At 38.1% G+C, this 20378-nt stretch overlaps 1 protein-coding gene across 2 annotated transcripts in view; it reads left to right on the forward strand.

Moving 5' to 3' along the window:
• Positions 1 to 20378, forward strand: part of CRYZ (crystallin zeta) — a 205939-nt gene that overhangs the window by 94916 nt on the left and 90645 nt on the right. For both annotated transcript variants that reach the window (XM_085602272.1, XM_085602271.1), the window contains one exon: positions 3897 to 3948. In XM_085602272.1, the coding sequence (XP_085458398.1) occupies positions 3897 to 3948 (52 nt within the window). The remainder of the gene's footprint in view (positions 1 to 3896; positions 3949 to 20378) is intronic.

Consider the following 20378-nt stretch of genomic DNA (forward strand, 5'->3'; position numbering starts at 1 on the left):
CAAAATCCAATACAAACATACAAAGTTGGTGCTCACAAGGTTATATGTAACAAACATATACTAATATAAATCTCAATGTAAACAAAAAACATACACCATAGCAGAGGTAAAGAATACAAGTCTTTGTCCGTTTTATAACAGGATCAATATTGCAGCATATGCTTCCTCTTGGTTTGCCAAAGGAGAACTTTGATGGTGTTTTTTTAAACAGACAAATACGTGTATTCTTTTCCTCTGCCATCATGTGTGCTTTTTGTTTGTACTGTGATTGTTATTATTATTATTATATGTTTATGTCTAACCTTGTTAGCCCCAACTATATGTTTGTATTGGATCTTGTAAGGCTTAAAATTAACCTGTGATTGTCCCCACCACTCCTTCTTCCATTACTGACATACCATCTTCTGCTTGTAGTTCAAGTATATGTCTAGTAACAGTATCTCCTTTACTTAGCTATGCAGCCGTATTCTCGTGCCTTGTTGCCTATATAATATATTCATCTATATCCATCTCTGTGATCTCTGGCGCATGGCCCAAGACAAGCCATTTTTCAGAGCTATATATTCCTTTCACTTAACTTGCAGTCTCCTCTGCAGATTTTCTCCTGACTACGACATGATCTTTTCTAATTGTACTATGTCCCACTTATCATTACTGAAACAACTGTATTGACTGTGTGACTATTAGAAAGAAGAAAAAAAATCTACTACGCTGAACAAATCTGGACTCTTTGTTGAAGCTATGTATAAGGATTGAAACTGTTTGGTGTACTGGCGGTGTTTACATCTAATAGGGTGTCATTTTGATAAATTGATTTCATCATTTGTACTTTCAGTGCCCCACTATTCCTTTTTTTTATATAGTTTGGGCTAGGGTCAACGTCTTGGCAACAGATTTTACAATAGGGTGTGAGCACCAAAATATTGCGATTACTAGGCTTTAAAGTTGGGGATGTGCAACACTCATACCACTGTTGTCTTTTTTTGTTCATGAATAATGCAATTTAACCCAGAAAAATAAAACCTGAAATCTTTAGCTGAGTCTGAGTCCACAAGAATTCCTGCTGTCTAGTCGACACAAGTTCCTCAGTAAAATGAAAGCCATCAATATTGTCCTCAGCACAGACTATTGTCCACCAGCTTGGAGCACCGGGCCATGTCCATTGCTAAATCCATGTCCAGTGTAATTTTTGATTCTGCATGAAGGTTTGGGACTTCATGCTCGGTAAAGCATGTTTTTGTTTGTGCCTTGTCCCTCCTTCGTATCCTTAGAGGGGCATGTTCTATCCATCCTCATTGGTCCACCTTTGTCCCTGTGTCTCCAGGGAAATTTAAATCTTGACTCTTGTTTTCTACTCTATCATTATTTCTGACACCTTTTTCTCTTCCAGAGAAGGTTCAAGAAATTGAGGCCAAGTCTGTATTCTGGAAGAGGGTCACCAGATCCCTCCTTTGGCCTATGCCAAAGGAATGCATATTTTTCCAGTTTATGTTGCTGGGGTAATCTGGCTTCTCTTTTATGTCCCATCTATTTAAACTTGTTTTCCCAAATGATGTTGATCTCTGACAAGGCTACCTCATTTTTGCTCCCATGGATAACTCTCACCATCAGGTTTATTAACTATATTATTTTAAGCTCTCAAACTCAGTTCGGAAATGTGTTTAGTTATTGGAGTCAGTAAAATTTGAGTTGACCATTAGTTTAAAGTCGAACTTTGCCTTTGACTCAAGTGATCGGGACTCGCCAATCTAAATGCCATTGGTTGTTACCTTCTGACAGACTGTATTCAGTCAACTGTCCTTTTCAGCTTGCCACTGTTGTGCTGTTGGCCTGTCGACTTGACTTTGTCCATACATTAGGCACTGTGGTCCAGTCTGAATTTATCACCCTGCTCCCCAAACCCCTCAATGTTATATAATCTATTTTGCAGACTCTCTTCGGTCTAGAAAGAAGTGATAGAATGTATGTGCTTTTATATGCAAGTGTCGTTTTGTGGTGCCCCTGCCAGGGGCGTAACACAGGCCCCCGCAGTGAAGGGGGGGTCCCCAAGCTCCAGAGGGCCCTCTCCGCACTGCATTTCGGCCGGAGTTCTCTTGATAGAGTCCAGAGGGGGCCCCTCCACATACCTTGCAGGGGGACCCCCTCACTTATCGTTACGCCACTGGCCCCTACGTTATTATGTTGCTTGTTTCACTGCTGCCCCTCGGATTTTGCTGAATATTTATCCAGCCTTTGTCCTAGTTGCTGCATAGGCTTAGCCTCCCATAACTGCAGGATTTGTGATTACTTAGTATTCTCCCACTGGGTACCTGTCCACATGAAAAGCTTGGGCAAGCACAACCACCCTCAAAACCACCTCGCGCGTTTACTTGTTCGATACAGGCCCAGCCTGCCACTGCTAGGTTGTGCTTCAGGTTCCAACTGGGCATGTAAAAAGTGGATGTGATGCCAGCCTCTCTCATCAGGATGTCTTTGCTCCTTAGGCCAGAGAGCGGGAAGCTGCTTCTCAAGTCAGCAGGTGCCCCTACATCCTCCGCCCAGCCCCTGCAAATAATCAGGAAGATGGAAATCCTCTACTCAGCTGCAATATATCAGTCTGTGGGTCTCGCCAGCTAAGATTTAACCTCTTAGATGCTCAAATGGTCCCTTTAGCTTCCGCCTGAGATACAAATCAGATACGAAGTATTTTAAAACTATAGTTTGGAAGTATGCTGGTGTTCAATGAGGAGTTTCCACAAGCTGCAGCAATCTTGCCCCTTAGCCCTTTCTCCTGTTTTTGTAATCTTAAATTTTAAATTAAATAATCATCTAAATATAACCCAACCATCCACTATCCTGACTTATCTCAGTCAGTTCATCAGTACTGGGTTGTCGAAAAATCAAAATCTTTGTTTCTTGTATATTAAATATTCCTGAGTTTCGAAAGCTCCTCAAAGAGGCGGGAGTTGACATCAGTTACTGGTATATTTAAGGATACTATCTTCCTACTCTTTAATTGCTGTTGACCACATAGGCTGAGGCCACCTATTTCTTACTCTGCGTGTTTGATTATTCACCTGCGAATGACTGCAGACTGTTGAATTATTATATATGCTCGATCAGCTTTCTTGCAAATGACCATCAATATGTATACTTCCAGCCTGCACTTCCTTTGTAGAGAAGAAACCATGACTAGCCACAGCTCAGATATTGCACAAACATCTTCTATCCTCGCTTCCAATCTTGACTGCAAAGCCTGTCACCCTCAGGAGTTTAACAGTGCTATTTTAAAAAGAAAAAAAATAATTTTTTTTTAAAAGCCCTCATAATTTCTGTAGGAGATAAAACATGGCTACCCACAACTGCACCCATCTATATATATATATATTTTTTACCGGGCAGAGGAGCGAAAAGGATACTATCAGCTTTATGTACTCAATCAGTGTTTGAAGATAATATTCCCTGATCAAAGACAGGAGAAGGGGCTTGTTGAAGGTTACCTGCAACCATGATATATCAGGGAGTTAAAAAAAATATAGAGTATGTATTCACCTGCACCAATTTGTTCTTCTGATATCATTGAAGTACTTTTTGAGAAGGATGGAAAGTAATGTCACTTGTAGGGGCGAAACGAGTTTTCCATTCCATTTTAAGTTTTTTTACACACTAGTTGAACATGTATATCTTTTTTACGTATTCATCATTAGCATCTCAGGGTTTTTCTTGCCATAATTTACTTTTACAGATTGAATTAATAATCATGTTTGTGTTATTTCAGAGATTCATTTCATGTATGAAAGAGGTATCATGCATGTTAGTTTTTTGCATTCACTCCACTGTACCATTCTAATCTTTGAAGTTCATAATGCAAGAAATAAGTTTGTCTTTTATTTGCACACCTTCTTCTCACATTTCAGGGCAGGTGCTAGACCCGGAGAAAGTGTGCTGGTGCATGGTGCCAGTGGAGGAGTAAGTATTTTCAAAATATTCCTACTACTTGGAAAAAAAATCATAGTAATCTGAAAATAATGGAGAAGCTGGAAGAGACTAAAAGTTGAAACAATTGTCTTGACCACTAAAGTGTGGGCATTTACTTAGTGGTTTCTATACATTTCGTATGTTATCCCATTGCACATAGACATGTTCCCTTTTTAACAGTATCAAACATGCAAGGCACAGAGGTTTTTGTAAAATTGAGCTACTCCATCACTGGACTGTCAGCTAAGTCGAAATACTTGATGTTCCCAGGCACCACTTTGGAGAAGAATTAATACACTCATACAAAGCGTGATGGGAGGAATGCTTGGGGGGGGCAGCATTTCAGTCCATTGTTCTTTTGCCCACCATGCAACTTCAGTTTGGAACCAGCCATGTGCAAATCAGTCTTGACCCTACTCCAATTGGAACAGTCCAGGATGAACGGCCAGGCCAGGTCTTTCTGAACCGGAACCCTAGCAGCCCTGATTAGATCTCTTCAGTCAGGAATTACTTTGTTCCAGTGGCACAGTGAGCACACAACCAATGTCTGGGCATACCCTTCTCACTGAGGGTGTTACATCAAACACACAAAAACTGATGCGAGGAATGCTTGCAATAAGCCTAACCAGTGATAGTCATTCAGTATACGATTGCTATTGGAGCAGGGTCAAGACTGTTTTGCATGTGGCTGGGTACAAACTGAGGTGGCATAGTGGGCAAGAGAATGATTGTCTGGGGTTAGACTTGCCAGAGGTTAGACTTATTGCTAGCTTCCTACTATTTCCTTTTTACAGTGTTTCATGAAGTGTTAATGTCTGCCTTATATTAGAATAGTTTAGTTTAGGAGAATGTTTTTTTTAAAGACTCAAAATCTTAGATGAAGACATCACATTACTGCCCTCTCGCTGCTTTCTAAGGTCACATGATGACAAAACTGATTGTGTCAAGAGAAAACTCCAAAGTAGCATTTCCTTATTGTACTTCTTTCATAGTTGTAATACGATGATGATGATGACAAGAAACTTGCTTTGTTGTTCCTTCACACGATGATCCTTTTATCTCTGCCTCATACAAGGTGAGGCAGCAGCCACTAAAAGCAGTGTATATGCCTTTAATGGTGACGGTAGCCCTTTTCCAATAAGATAATAGTTCTCAGCTAGAGTCCTCCCTTGTCTTCAGAATCTTATTCTCTGTCCATGTGCTCAGAATGATGTTGCTTCAGATGTGGACTCTATTGAAATGAGCAAGTGTTTTGAGTTCAAAAAAGTCTAAACAGTTACTCATTTTTCCTGTACTGCTAAGGACAAATCCTACTCTTACGCAGTTTGAAAGATAAAACATGGCTACTTTAGCTAAGATTGATTCAGTGCATTTATAAAATAATTTAATTGATAAAGCTTTGTAGATTCTATCCTTCATCCAGAATGCACAGTGGAGTATTAGGATGCATATTTCATACCAGAGTATTTCATGCTTAGAAACGGCTTTCAAGGTGGGCCAATGCTATTTTTGGGGCAGCTTTTGTACCAGAAACGTTTCAGCTCCACCTTCGAGGCTGTGGTCGAGACAGAAGTGTCCAGTACACAATGACAACAGATCAGATCAAACCAGGTTTTCAGGATAACCATTGGACATGGGGTTGACTTCCTACATTTGGAACTGTCACATGTAAATGTATCCAATGTGGATATCCTAAATATTTGCCTCTGAGTCTGCCATCATGGAGACCAATTGGATGCTCCTGGACTATAAAGTATGAAAAACTTTTTGGGGTCCCAGCCAAAAGTAGATCAAATAAAATACTGTTATTCGAACTTCAAAGCTCCAACAGGGTGTCGGCAAGGTTTTAAGTTTTTGCTTATATTAATCAAGTTGTTACATCTTAAAAGGTGTTGCACTTTGTGTAGAGTTAATTGATTAACAAACGTAATTTGATCGAGTTGAAATGGATATGCTGAGGAAAACTCTCTTCACTGCAGTAATGATGTCATTATTAGCAAAATCAATACTTAGACTCCACTGTTGAACCTGTGTAGACGTTTACTTTAGTTTTGGGCAAACCTAATAGTCCTTTCCTAATTGCAAAGGTAGTACCTTAAAGGTAAGTACTTTCACCATCGTTCATTAACATCTTTACTAATGAACTGGTATAAAAGACCAGCAATTAATTCTAAATACCCCAAAAATTGCTACGAAAAATTAATTCCTCCTCCCAGCTGAACCAATAAAAATATTATTCAGGATGTAAAGCATGTTGTTCTTTTAATAACTTGGACATGTGTTTGTTTCAACCCATATCACAAAATATGTGAATATCCTTGGCCTAAACCTACTTTTTAAGTTTGAAAAGGAAAATGTTATTGAAGAAAAAAAATGCAACAGAATGTTAAATGCACTATTAATAATAAAATAATTAGTAATGCAATAAAAGTCAAGAAAAAAGCAAATAGCTGCAATGTATGGGAGAGGATATAACAAATCTTAAATAGAAACAAGTCAGAAAAGGAAATAATGATTTGACAATATGACTATAACAACAATAAGAGCAGGAGAGCATAAAGCATACTAAAGGATGTCAAAAATCTGAAAAATAATGGCTGTAATATAGGATTAGAAAAGAAGACTAGAAACAAAAAATGGGAAAAACAAAACAATTCATGGTGGTTTGGGGACTTCTTCCAACAATGGGTGATGGTGAGTGAAATTTCGGACTGAAGTGTCTAAGAAAATAGTTTATATGTTCTCTTTTGAGAAGAAGAGATTAAGGGGAAACGTATGCACAATCCAGTCGATGATTGTAGCAAACACTGTACCACCAAGCCTGAAAAGAAAGTTGTGAAGATTGTTTCCAGTTTTTAGTTATTTGCTGAAATGCTACTGCAATCAGTAAGTCTACAATAGTAGTGTTATATATAAGAGATTGCCAATGTTTAGAAATTGTGCCTTGAAAAATATTTGAGAGAGAATGGAAAATGAGTGTGAAAAATTATATTAATTTGAGACCATACCTTCAACCAGAATTGATGAGTAGAAGGACAAGAAAAAACATATGAAATAAATCAGCATACACAGCATTACATGACCAACAATTTGGGGTGACAGTAGAAAAGTGTTTGAGTTGTACTGGCCGATCTTGAGGTCTTACGAATTTTTAACCACAATTTATCCCAAAACATAATGGACCACAAGGTGTGAAAATCCTGTTCCCATTGTAATTCAATGTTGGTCTTGTTTCTATGATCTGGAAGTTTAGTGAGGAATTTATAAATAGATAAGACACTTGATTGAGCACTTAAAATAGGAAGAATGTTGCCTTGAGGTAGTAAAGGGGGAGAAATCGAGGATAGTGAAGACAAGGAGGTGGATATGATTTGGATCACAATATTACATTTATTAGAATATGATTTTGGTAAATTGTACAGTAATTATGCATCTGAAAATGTGAGAAAATTATCATTTGGATAAAGTTGATGAACCCAACTTAAACCTTTATCCCACCAGGTCTTCCAAAAAATTGGTTTATTGTTATTTTTTATAAGATGATTATGCCAAATTGAAGAGTTCAGAAACCAGTCATTGTCTGAGAGGTGAGAATAAGTCTGAATTGACAGAGTTTCTGAATAGTTTTTTTTATAGGTGAGGATAATTAGTGTGTCTTATGAGTAAACGAAAAAGATTCTTGTAATGAAAAAGGAGAAAGAAAAGAGAGTTCGATATCCTTCCGCAATGGAGATGGATTCAAAGCTGATTAATATAGACTTTTAGAGAGTTGTTTGAGAAGGAAGGCATTATGATAGGATTGATAATCGGGAAAGTTTACATCGCCGTATAATTTATTGCATTTGAGCATAACTAGAGAAATGTGTTTTTTTTGTGATTCCATAAAAAAGAAGATAAGATAGAACAGATTTTTTTTGAAAAAATATGAAGGGCTAAGGAAAGGAATAGCAGAAATAGTATATAAGATAATGGGCAAGCAACATTTTAATAGTGTCAAGTCTACCCCACCAAGATAGATAAAGAGTGTGCCATTTAGAAATAGATTTAGATAAGGTGGATAGTACTTGGTTCATGTTTAAAGATAAAGTATGTTTTATAGATGGAGCAAACCAAAGGCCCAAATATTTAATTTTTGGGAATTCCATGTAAAATTTGTAGAAAAAAAATCTTGTTTAAAACATAAAACATTTAAAGAAAGGATTTCTCATTTATCATGGTTCAATTTATATCCACAGTGTAAAGAAAAGGTATCAACTTCCGCAATGAAAGCTGGAAGAGACGTTTCTGGTTTTAGGTATAATAGGATATCATCTGCATAGACACTCAGTTTAATATGAGTATTACCATGTTGAAAGCCATACATTTTTTAATGTTTAAGTTTGACAAGAAAAGGTTCTAATGCAAGAGTAAAAAGCGGAGAAAGAGGACATCCTTGACGAACACCCCTTCTCAAGGGGAAGGAAGTGGAAATAGAACCATTAGCAAAGATAAAAGATTTTGTTGCAGTATATAATAAAGATATCTAAGAAATAAATTTAGGACCAAAACGAAACCAAGAAAGCGTATGAAAAATAAAGGACTAATTCACACGATCAAAAGCTTTCTCTGCAGCAAGAGAAACGGCTGCTAATGAATTGGAGTATTTGTTTGATTTATTCAATATGTGTAAGAAAATTCTAGTTTTATCAGAGATATTTCTGCCCTTAATATAACCTGATTGTTCTCTGCAAATAATAGAAGGTAAGAGTGAGTCTAGGCGAAGCGCAAGGATTTTAGGAAATATTTTATAGTCGGAATTAACTAAAGAAATTGGCCTATAATTCTTACAAAGATGTGAGTCTCTTCCATCTTTAGGGATTATACACATAAGAGCCTCTTGAAAAGTACCACTTGAAGCATTGGATGTAATAAAATGTGTAAATAAAGAATTGAGATGTGGAAGAACAGATTTAGAAAAATAGAAGTAAAATTCAACAGGTAATTTATCCAGTCCAGGAGCTTTCCCAGTCTTGATGAGCTTTAATGCATGGGAGATATCTTTTACGGAAATATCCCTCTCCATTGATGAAAAGTCAAGATCATTTGGTTTTTGTAGCGATGAAAGGTAATGTTCTATATCAGTAGAGTATGGGATGACTTCAGGGGTATAAAGGGTAGTATAATATTTTTTGAATTCCTCTAAAATATCTAAATCTTTGATTATTGAAGCTGAGTCAGAATGTAGGATATAATCCATGTTTGTATGTTCTTTCTGGGTTTTAAGATATGTGGCTAGAAGTTTGCAAGCTTTATTCATAAATAACGGGTACTACCTCTAAGAAGATGGGAGTTAGCTTTTTCTGTAGATAATTTATTATATTTAGATTTTTCTAATTTAAGATTATTAACATTAGTTTTAGAATTAGTGGTGGAATAGAGCGTTTCTAATAATTTGATGCATTTAGGAATTTCAAGTGCCGTTTGGGAATTACATCTTTTCTTTTTAGCAACATAAGATTTAATAAAGTCTCTGGCTGAGGCTTTTAATGCATCCCATACAACAGGGGAAGATATTTTTCAGGAAGTATTACCATTAAAAAATTCAGTAATAAAGGATTCGAAAGTAGAAGTAAAGGTCTGATCAATTAATAAAGAAGTGTTAAAACGCCATCTTTTGTGTTGGTAAAATTAATAGGGAGGAATTCTAAATCTAAAATTACTGGAGCATGGTCAGAAATGAATATGGAGGAAATATCTGCTTGTAGTTTGTGTTGTGTTGGTGGTTTAGAGACAAATAAATCTATATGGGATTGCGAAAAATGAGTAGGTGAGAGAAAAGTATATGCAGGTAGTTGTGGATTACATAATCTCCAGGAATCAACTAGAGATCTATGATTAATTATCGTGGTAAAGTGTTGGTGCATTAGAGAAGGGACAAAAGGTGCTTTGGAGGTGCGGTCTATATAAGGATCAACAACTAAATTACAATCTCCACCAAAAATAACATATTGTGTGGAAATGGACATTATTTGAGTAGATATGGCAGGCCAGAAATTATTGTCAGTTTTTGTAGATGCATAAACATTAAACAAAGAAATAGGTATATTATTAACTTTAAGATGAACAATCAACCAACAACCTTCTTCATCTGAATTCTGAGAAAGAAAGGAAACATTACGTTTTTTATGACAAAGAACCATCACCCCATTTTTTTTTTTGCCCGTACCAGGGGAAGAAACAAAATTCCCTACCCATTGGCGTTTAAGCTTTATAACTACTGAAGCAACTATATGGGATTCTTATAAAAACACAATGTCTGATTTAAGATTAGATAAACGGGTAAGAACGCTTTGCCTCTTAATGGGTCTACCCAAACCTTTAACATTCCAAGAAATAACACGTACCGTCATTTAGCAAAAGATGAAAGAGAAATAAAGAAAACTACAGCATGACCATTATAAAACTTGAAATAGATAAAGTAGCAGAAAACAAAGCTCTCAAATAGAACTGAAGTGAAATCAGAAATGAAAGAATTTGTGATAGAATAAGAAAAGAGGAAGACAGAAAGGGAAAGAAAGAAAGAAGAGTATATAAAGAAGTGGATAAAAAAAGTAGACAGAATAAACAATGTACCATATCAAAGACACAAACATGGGTGGAGGGTGTTGAGGTCACAAAGAGAAGACGGAACAGCCGGTCAAAGCTCCAGAACAAGCAACAAGGAGTGGGAGCAATCCAGGACTATACAACGCTGGGTGGAACAGAGAAACCACACCTAATAAGAAGAAGCAAAAGGGAAGAAGTTACAATTATTCAAAACATGTCTCAAAACAGATATAAATAGCATAAAACCAACTTTTAGCATAAATAAATTATCAAGTAGAAAACTATCTTTCAATCTCCATGGTTTCTTCTTTACAGTTGTCTAGGAATCGCTGGAGTAAAACTGGATCTTCATAAGTAGTGGTATTGTTTTTATAAGTCACTTTGAAGATGCAAGGATGGATTAATCCAAATCTAGCATTTAAGTCTTGCAATGCTGGACTCATAGCTTAGAAAGTTTTCCTTATAACTGCTGTGGTTTTAGCATAGTCTTGTGAGAAAAATAATTGAGAAGCTTGCCAAGAGAAACGGCGCTTGAATTTAACTGCCTGCAAACTTTCAACAAGTCTGTATATTCCAGAAAGTATAATATTACACCTCTTGGTTTGCGCGAAGAAGATGAAGCATGTGGAACTTGACCAAGTCTATGTGCTCTTTGTATATTCAGTTACGAGGATGCAGGTAGATCAAGAATCTGTGGAACCAAAGTCTGAAAAAAGGAAATAGGATTGGATCGCTCCAACTCCTCAGCTAAACCATAAATATGTAGGATAATAAAAAAAAAAATGTGACTTTTATATAGCGAGAACTAGACCCGAGACATCCGGTATCAGAGCACTTTACATGAGCACCAGTTTTGTTACAGAAGAACACATTCATTTTTGTTAGGCACGGGGAGATTAAGTGATTTGCCCAGAATCACAGGATGTTGCGCGTTGTTGCCGAGACTCGAACCCAGTTCCCCAGCTTCGAGGTTGACCGCTCTAGCAGTATGGCTATATCCTCTCCCCAGGTTGTTGCGTCTGCTACGATTTTCAAGGTTCTCTACTTGTTTTTGAAGCTGAGAGATTTCCATCTTCATAGGATGAATTTGTTGAGAGGATATTTGTAGAGAGTCCACTTGTCGCTCCATTAAATTAATGTTGTTATCAGGAGTAGACCACTTATTATCTAGGTTTTGTAAGCGCATATTAGTTTCCTCTATATAGGGCTTAAGAGCCTGTATCTCTCCTAAGAGTAATTCTAAAGATATTGGTGATGGAGTGTTAGCTGGCAAAGGAGGATCTTTTTAAATCCGCTTAGTAGATGATAACGATGAAGGAGGCGTTAACTTGGATGCATTTTTTTGTAGTTGGTAGAGAGGGATTTGAAGTAGATGTAGAGGTAAATGCAGGTGCGGGTGTCGACACCGCCAAAAGGGGAGGGAACACAACATGATTTGGGTTACCCATATTGCCTTGTAGTACAGAAAAAAAGGTTTGAAATTGCCAGAACAGGGGATTTAGGGTGTAGAACTGATTTGGAAGCAGAACCTCTAACAGACTTATTTCTCCCCATAGACATGAATAACAAGACAATAAAAGAGTAGTCCTTGAAGAAAAATTAGAAAATTGCGCAAAACAACTTCAATATTGCGATATTGGGAAGCAGAATTTAAACTCTATGACCAGCTGAAAAAATGGTGAGACCAATAGCAATAACTATATGCTGTTACTACATAAAACACTGAAGAAAAAAAGCACACTATCATTAACTGAGATAAATATTAATATGATGCAGACTGCATATCCATGAAAGAAAGTCAGATAATTCCTGGCTGGCACACACTCTTAAAAACGAGTATAGTGGAGTTTCCAGGAAAATGCTGTTTTTACAGATGCAGGATTAAGGCTGAGTGACATGTTGAGGCAATGCTGCAAAATGGCAGACGCAAATCCTGTCAGGAGACGCGCTGCCACTTTGAGGATGAGAACACTGCTTACCGTGAAGCAAAGAAAGGTATCCTGAAGAGCAGCGTGTTCTCGCGGTAGAGACGCATGCTTTAGTTTCTGTGCCAGGACGCTGCCACCGAGTTGAAAGGCGGTCCTCCTCGGTGTTGGGTGCAGAGTGGCTCTAACCAGCCACCATCTTTGTTGGTGCCAGACCAAGCCCCCTGGCCTAAACCTACTCAAATAAGAGAGAGGTGTCATGGTATATTCTAGGGACTGCTATAGAAGCTTACCATGCCAAAATATTATCAACTTCTCTTTATAAATCAGAGCCTTAGGGATTCTCAAATGCCTTCTCCACGAGTAGCTTGGAAGATATATCCTAACCTTATGTACTCAGTTTGCCTCCGTCGACATGCACAACTTCTTGTCATTTTGCTTGTTCAAAGGCTAACAAAATTGTTGTCCAAGAAAACAAGTTTCTTTTTTAAAAAATTTTTTTATTGAAATTCTTGTGGCAGAGACAATTTGACAATAACATAGGTTGGCGAACATAAAATGAAGATACACAATAACATAGAGAGGATAATTTACGAAATGCAAAAGTCGACCATTACTCAAAGTAGAAACTCCAAATTCTGTTGAACTTCGTAATCCCACCTATTCGCTGTGCGTATCGCATTTCACTCTTTCTAACATTCCTAATTTTATGAAGCCAGGCATTAAAAAGAGGAACTTGAATTGTCTTCCAGTTCTGAAGCAGCAATGACCTTGCAACTGCCATTGCAATAAATAATAGTTTAACCATCTGTTCTGTCAAGCCAAGATCAGAATCGTATCCGTACAATACTAATTTAACATTATAAGAAATCAGGATCCCACAATACTTTTGCAAATATTCGAATATCTCATTCCAAAAAGGCACAATTTTAACACAGTAAGCTATAATGTGGGACCAGTTAGCAGGAGTATATTGCTGGCATCTAAAACAGGTGGCAGTAGTATTCACAAACATTTTAGCAATGGCAGCAGGAGTACGATAAAGAAGCCATTTACTGAAGAATAACATTCTTCTCCAATTAGATCCTCAAAGAACACTAAAATTCAGCTTATTTATAATTTTCCAAGTGTTGATAGTAAGTACGTGATTCTCCTGTTCTTGCCATTTTTTAATTGCTTTTTGGCTAAGGTCATCCTCGGTATATTGAGCTAAACAACGTTTCCATGCCCCTGGCTTCCTCATCGTAGAAGTCATAAACAAATCATCCCATAACTGATTAGAGGAACCAATGCTTATTGGCTCCACTTGTACCAACCTTTGAAAAATCGAAACATACGAGCGAAATAACATAAAATTACCTGGAATAATAAGCTGCATCTCTCCAGGTAGCAACCATATCCCCCCCCTTAAAAAATCTGACAAAGAGTGAAATCCCAGACGTGCCCATTGTAGTACAATATCGACTCCAATGTTCATTCCCAAAAAAATGAGAGCATTTCCCAAGGGGGTTTTAATATTAAATTGCGGGAGAGAATATCTTTTAAGAAAGACATCACAACGCTTAAAGAACCAAAGCATCGTCTTGTATCGAGTGAGTTTCGGTAATTTAGGAATATGTAGCGGAGATGGCATCTGAACCTCATGACAAATTCTGTCAAAAAGGAAATTAATAAACACCGTTGGGGGTCTGCATTCCAGATTTGAACCGCTCTAGATATTGGGCGAAGTATGCGCTATAATAATCTTTAACATTGGGTACGGCTAGACCTCCCAATTCAGTATCGTCATAAAGAGTCCGCATTGCTATCCTGGAACTTTTTTTTTGCCCATATAAAGCCTGAGAATAATGATTCCACTTTTGAGAAAAAACCACTGGGCAAAAAACAGGGAATGGCAGAAAATAAAAAATTAAATAACGGAAGAATAGACATTTTTATAAGTGCCACCCGCCCCAGAATGGAAAATGGCAGCGAGTCCCATCTGGTAAACTAGGATTGAACCTTACGTAGAAGAGGATCATAACTCAGCATAACTAAATCGGAGACCGAAGTAGAATACATAACTCCTAAGTACCCCTTCGGTCTTGAATTAATACAGCCGAATAAATCAGTGTGTAGCTCAACCTCTCCCCCACCACAAACTAGTATTTCCGGATTTTTTTAATTAATTCGATAACCACCCAGATGTTCGAATTCTTCGAAAAGCTGAAGAGCAGCAGGTTGAGATTGAATGTCCGACTTAATCAGTAGCAAAATATCATCGGCATATAGTTTGATTTTTGCCATGGAAGAGATAGGAGAAGAAATATTCACAGATTCACGAATGGCTGTAGCTAATGGTTCAATAAAAAAAGCAAAAAGGATAGGGGACAAGGGGCAACCTTGCCTGGTGCCCCGTTGAACCGATACTTTACCAACCATAACTGAATTAATAATTATATTGGCTTTGGCACCCGTGTACAATTTAAGAATCAAACTAATAATCTGTAGAGGAATTCCAAAGTGCTTTAAAATACCAAATAAAGTTGTCCATACCACCAAATCAAAGGCTTTTTCTGCGTCTAATAATAAAATTAAAGCAGAAATTTTATTTGTCTGAAAATAATCTAAAGCCTCAGTAAGAAAATGTGTATTAGTAGCTAATTGTCGGCCTGCCACAAAGCCATTCTGATCTGGATGAATAAGATCCTTTGCAATGTGATTGAAACGTATTGATAATAATTTAGTAAGGATCTTATAATCAGTATTAAGTAATGTGATAGGCCTATATGAGTTGGGGTCTTTAGGATCTTTGCCTTTTTTAAGAAAACTAACAACTGTGAACTCCCCAAAAGAATCTGGAACTTGCCCTCCCACTAACATATAATTAACTAATTGTAATAATAAATCGGAAAAGGCGCAAAAGAAAACCTTAAAAAATTCAGCGGGGAGGCCATCCGCACCACAAGCCTTACCAAGTGGGAGGTTCTTCACCACTAATTCCAAGTCTGACTTTGAAAATAAGCGCATCATTGCTCCACTGTCTGCCCTAGATAGAGAAGGCATATCATATCTTGCTAAAAGATTAGAGAGCCTAGAAATATCTATCTCCTGATGATGACTATATATCTGTTTATAGTGAGAGAGCATTATAGTGCCAATGACATCGGAGTGTGATGTGTCTAACAGGGTGGTAGGAGACTTCAAAGTGCGAATTAAATTTGCGGCAGCTTGCTCCTTAGCCTGCCACGCAAGGAGTTTGCCAGAGAAATTACTCTCCTCATAACTCCTCTGAGATTGTGAAAGAAATTGCTGTTCACTCTGTATAGCAAAAAGCATACTAAGTTAACGTTTGGCCTCGTTTAATTTTTTTTGCGCAGTACTAGAAAAGTTGGATTGTCGGAGCCGAGTAAGCAAGCAAATTCTTTGATAGAGTAAGGTCCGAGCTTGTTTAATAGTGCGCCATTCTTCTGCGTCTTTACCGATGATGATACCACGAATAAAGGCTTTTAATGAGTCCCAAATAATATGTGGTGGAGCCGAATATGAATTACGGGCAATAAATTCAACAATTTCTGATTTTAAAAAAGAAACCCAATTACTATCTTGTAGATACATTTTATTAAATATCCATCTCTTAGGGGGCCGAATCTCTTCCCCTACTTTAAACTCTATTACCAGCATTGCGTGGTCTGAAAAGCCATTATGCAAGAATTTCTGATAAGAAAATTTTAATAAACTAGAGGCCAAAAAAAAAATCAATACGAGAGGAAGATCTATGTCTTCCAGACCAATAAGTAAATTCTTGTTTTTGTGGGAATTTTAATCGCCATGGGTCGCAAAAATCAAGTAAGGCGGAGTTCTTCATAATTGACCTTAATGACTTTGGTTTAGATTGTTTCTTTAAGAGACCAGTGGAATCTAGTTTTGTATCCATAAGAATATTAAAATCCCCACCTATAACTATATCTCCCCTGACCAATAGTAGTGATTGAAATAACTCTTCATATTGGGGGGGCACGATCTTCCACTGGGGCATAATAACTAACGAAAGTAATCGGCCTATTCCTGCCTTTTATTACACAAGTAGCCCAGCACCACCGCCCTGCCCCCCCATCTTCAAACTGGATAATTTCTGCATCTAAATTACGATTAATAAAAAGCGCAACTCCCCTTTGGGATTTTTGAGCACATGAGAACCCACGATATAAGGACCAAGTTTTGAACATGGAAAAAGAGTTAATTTTATCCACGGAAATATGAGTTTCTTGCAGCATCACAACTGCTGGGCGCTCTGTTTTAATCCATAGCTCGATAGTGCACATTTTCTTTTTTATTATTCAGTCCATTAACATTAAAATAAATCACTCTAACCCCTCCAATAGACATTAATTATTGAAAATAGCTTCTTGCCAACATATTTTACATCACAAACCACAAGAACTTCCATTTTCCATTTTCGCCCACCACCCAACCCTTCCCTCCACCCAAGTGCACTTCCCTCCACCCAAGTGCTCCCCCCCCTAAACCTAGCCCCGTGGCCCTGTACTACACCTATATCTCCCTCCCACGTGGGCCACATGGCACCAACCCCTCTCATAAGGGCGCCTTGGTGATGCGCCTCTGTTGCCATGACCCCCCAGTTCCCACCTGCTCCCCCCTCCCCTAAGAAGTAATAGAAAAAAAGGAGAATCTTCAGTAACCATCAGGCCAAATCAGATCGCAATCCAACATTAACCTAGCCCTGGACCAACTTATTAAGCATCTCACGTGCCTCATCGACAGCTGTAAACAAATAAAATTTGCCCTTAATCAAAACTTTTAACTTTGATTGCTGTGAAATCGATGCTTGAGCACCTTTATCCTTAAATAGCTGGAGAATCTTTACAAAGTCTTGTCTCCGTCTAGCGGCGGCAGCTGACATATCGGAGAAAATACGACACTTAGTAGTAGGATTAAAGTGAAATTGTCTTTGTTTGAAGGCCTGAGATAGGATTATTTCTTTAACCCGAACATCTGCAAAATTGACAATAATAGTCCGAGGAAACGGAGAGTTGGGGAATGGACGAGCTGGAACTCGATGCGCCCTAGTGATGGTTAAGTCACCCTTAAACTCAGGGATAACCTCTTGAGAAAAAAAAGAAGTGATCCATTTTGTCATGTCCGACCCCTCAATATTCTCAGGTACACCCACTATTCGAAGGTTTGACCTTCTATTATAATTTTCAAACTCATCCAATTTAGATTCGAAAGCCTTAGAAAATGTAGAAACAGTGGTAATCTCTTTCTGCATGATGGTCAGATTGTCCTCCACCCCGGAAATTCTGGTCTCAGACTCTCACAGTCGATTTGAAAACGAAGCCATCGAGTCTTCAATTTTGTCCAAACGCTTTCAAGTTTCTAAATTCTTTTTGTAGGTACCCCACAGGGTACCTGCATATTTTCATTAATACAATGATGAATTTAAAGGGAGTTCAAGCAACTAAGGTTTTGCATGAGAATCTGGAATTGATGTGTTCTGTGTTTGGGGTGCCTATAACTGACGTGCATTTTGCTTGTACTATTCAAGCTGGATTGTTGTCAAATAAGATAGTAACAACAAAACAATTAAGTGTGCCCCCATTTAAAGCTTCAGAAAATGCTTTTGTGATGGTTATTTGAACAGTTCTATGGAACAAAAAAAGGATAGGATGACCTGGAATTATCATCTTTCATACCAGGAGGAGATGAATAATTGAAAATAGTGGATAAAAGTTCACTTTTTTCTACTTCGCTCACATTGACACTAAAGCTTGCAAAGCCTCCTCCGCTTTTCGGTTAAATTTGTTTTTCCTAAAAAGGCTAATATAGGTGACACATTTGCAGTTAATAGTCACTTCATTGGGCTGCTGTTGATCTGCGTTTTTCTTTTTTGTATTTTCAAGAAAGGAAGGAATCACAAAGCAATCCCACTTAATCAAAATATTTCAGTCTTTAGAAATGTATTAGTGGAGGCAAGTCCTGGCCATGGATAAGAATGGGCGACTATGAATGAGCCCTGCAATTTGCCGTGGTAAACTGGCCTTGAAAGCTGGATTGATTGGTTTTCTCAGCTGTAAGCAATACGATATGGGGGCACAATGGGGACGTGGTCCCCAGCTTCAAGAATCGAACATTTTCTAGCATTCATGAATAAGAATTTTCAATTCTAGTAATGACACAGAGGTGAAGATTATGCATTCTCCTCTTTACTTTATTTTTAACAGCTGCCATGTAAACAAACACAAACCATAGGGATGCCATAAGAAACTACAAATCCCAGAGTTCCAGCGCAACCACCAATGTCATAACAGAACGTTCAGTAGCCAATCAGCAGACCCTTCAATGTATAAACTGGCTGAACTATCTTAATTCCACCTCTTCTGATGCTAGCAAAAACATTCTTGGATTATAGAATTCATGACCTCATTCTTGCTTTTGATCTGCAACTAAAATTGAGAGACTTTTAAAGTTGTACAATAACTGGCTAGGCCAACTTTCTTCTTCTGAGAACAACATGAACAAGCACCATCACTACAATTAACCGAAGATTAATTGAAAAAGTATACAATTAACAGGAGGGATAATGTTCACCTCCATGTCCTTAATAGAATTGAAAATTCTTGTTCACAAATGCGACAAAGGTTTTGATTCTATATCGGGTCCGGAGGATTCAGACTATCCAATTTTGAAGCATATCCACCACCATAGAAAATGGATCACTTACTGGTTAATGATTAGAATTCATCAAACGCGGAATCCGACGACCAGTCTGCCATGCAGATAATCTCATCCAACTGAGCTCCCTCAGCAAAAGATTTTGAGGCCACTTCTTTTCTGACCGAGTGTGCACCAAAGATAGTAGTGTCTATGCCTGCTTCGAAAAGTAGCCATTGCACTCAACGTGCCAAGGTCTGACAAGTTAGAGGGGTGTTTGGTTGTACCAACAAAATTAACAGTGGGCCAGAAGGGGAGCTTTTTAGAGGGGCAGTAATTCTCGCTTACTCCTGCAAGCATTGACTCACACAGAGTTTCCTGTCCGCTGGAAGAGCTGGAAGTACTACCTGTCTAGTTGCTGATTTAGTTCACTTGGAAATAAGTAATGACCCCCCCTCAGGACTAAAAGGCCTACCTGTAAGATCAAGTGCTCGAACGTTAGAAACCCTTTTGCAGGAGATGAGGCACAACAAGAGCGTCAGTTTTTCAGATAGCTGTTTCCTAGAGAGCAAAGAGTTGTCAGGCCAAGACTGAAGAAATCTAAGGACAACGGAAACAGCCCGAAGAGAAAAATGTTTTGACTGAGGAGGAGCAGAAAAACATATTCTCTAGAGAAGTTTAGGACCAGATGTATGACCGTATTTAGCTGTTGAATACGGAGAATCTTGCCGTTTGCGACTGCTAAAACGGCTGTCAGCATATATACCAACACTATTTTGCAACTCGGTAACCTATTACCAACTCACAAAATAGGGTTTGCGAGTCGCTATTAAGAAGGGGCGTTTCAAGCACGTCCCTTCCTAATAGCAAGTCGCAGTGGCATGTATGAATGTTTAGTGACTAGAATGTGGTCGCAAAACATTCATATTTTACCAACTTCATTAAGGATGTGGTAACCCATTCGCAAATAGGAAGGGGTCCCTGAATGTGAGCGCCAGCATTAAAGCAATCACAGACATTGTGGTCTGCTGGCCCCAGTAGGCCACCAACCCTGTGAGTGCAGGCCATTCCCAACGGGTTGCAAATTGCGACCTGCCTCATGAATATTGATAAGCAGGTAATTTGCAAACGCATTGGGAAACTCTAAATGTGTCTGAGACGCGTTAGTATATTTCGTTTTGTGAGTCTCAAAAAAACGTAATTAGCGACTCATAAAATGAAATGGTCGGATATCTGGCCCTTAGTCACAAGTGGATG

This window comes from Triturus cristatus, chromosome 4_2, assembly GCF_964204655.1.
Source record: "Triturus cristatus chromosome 4_2, aTriCri1.1, whole genome shotgun sequence".
In the NCBI taxonomy this organism is placed as follows: Eukaryota; Metazoa; Chordata; class Amphibia; order Caudata; family Salamandridae; genus Triturus; species Triturus cristatus.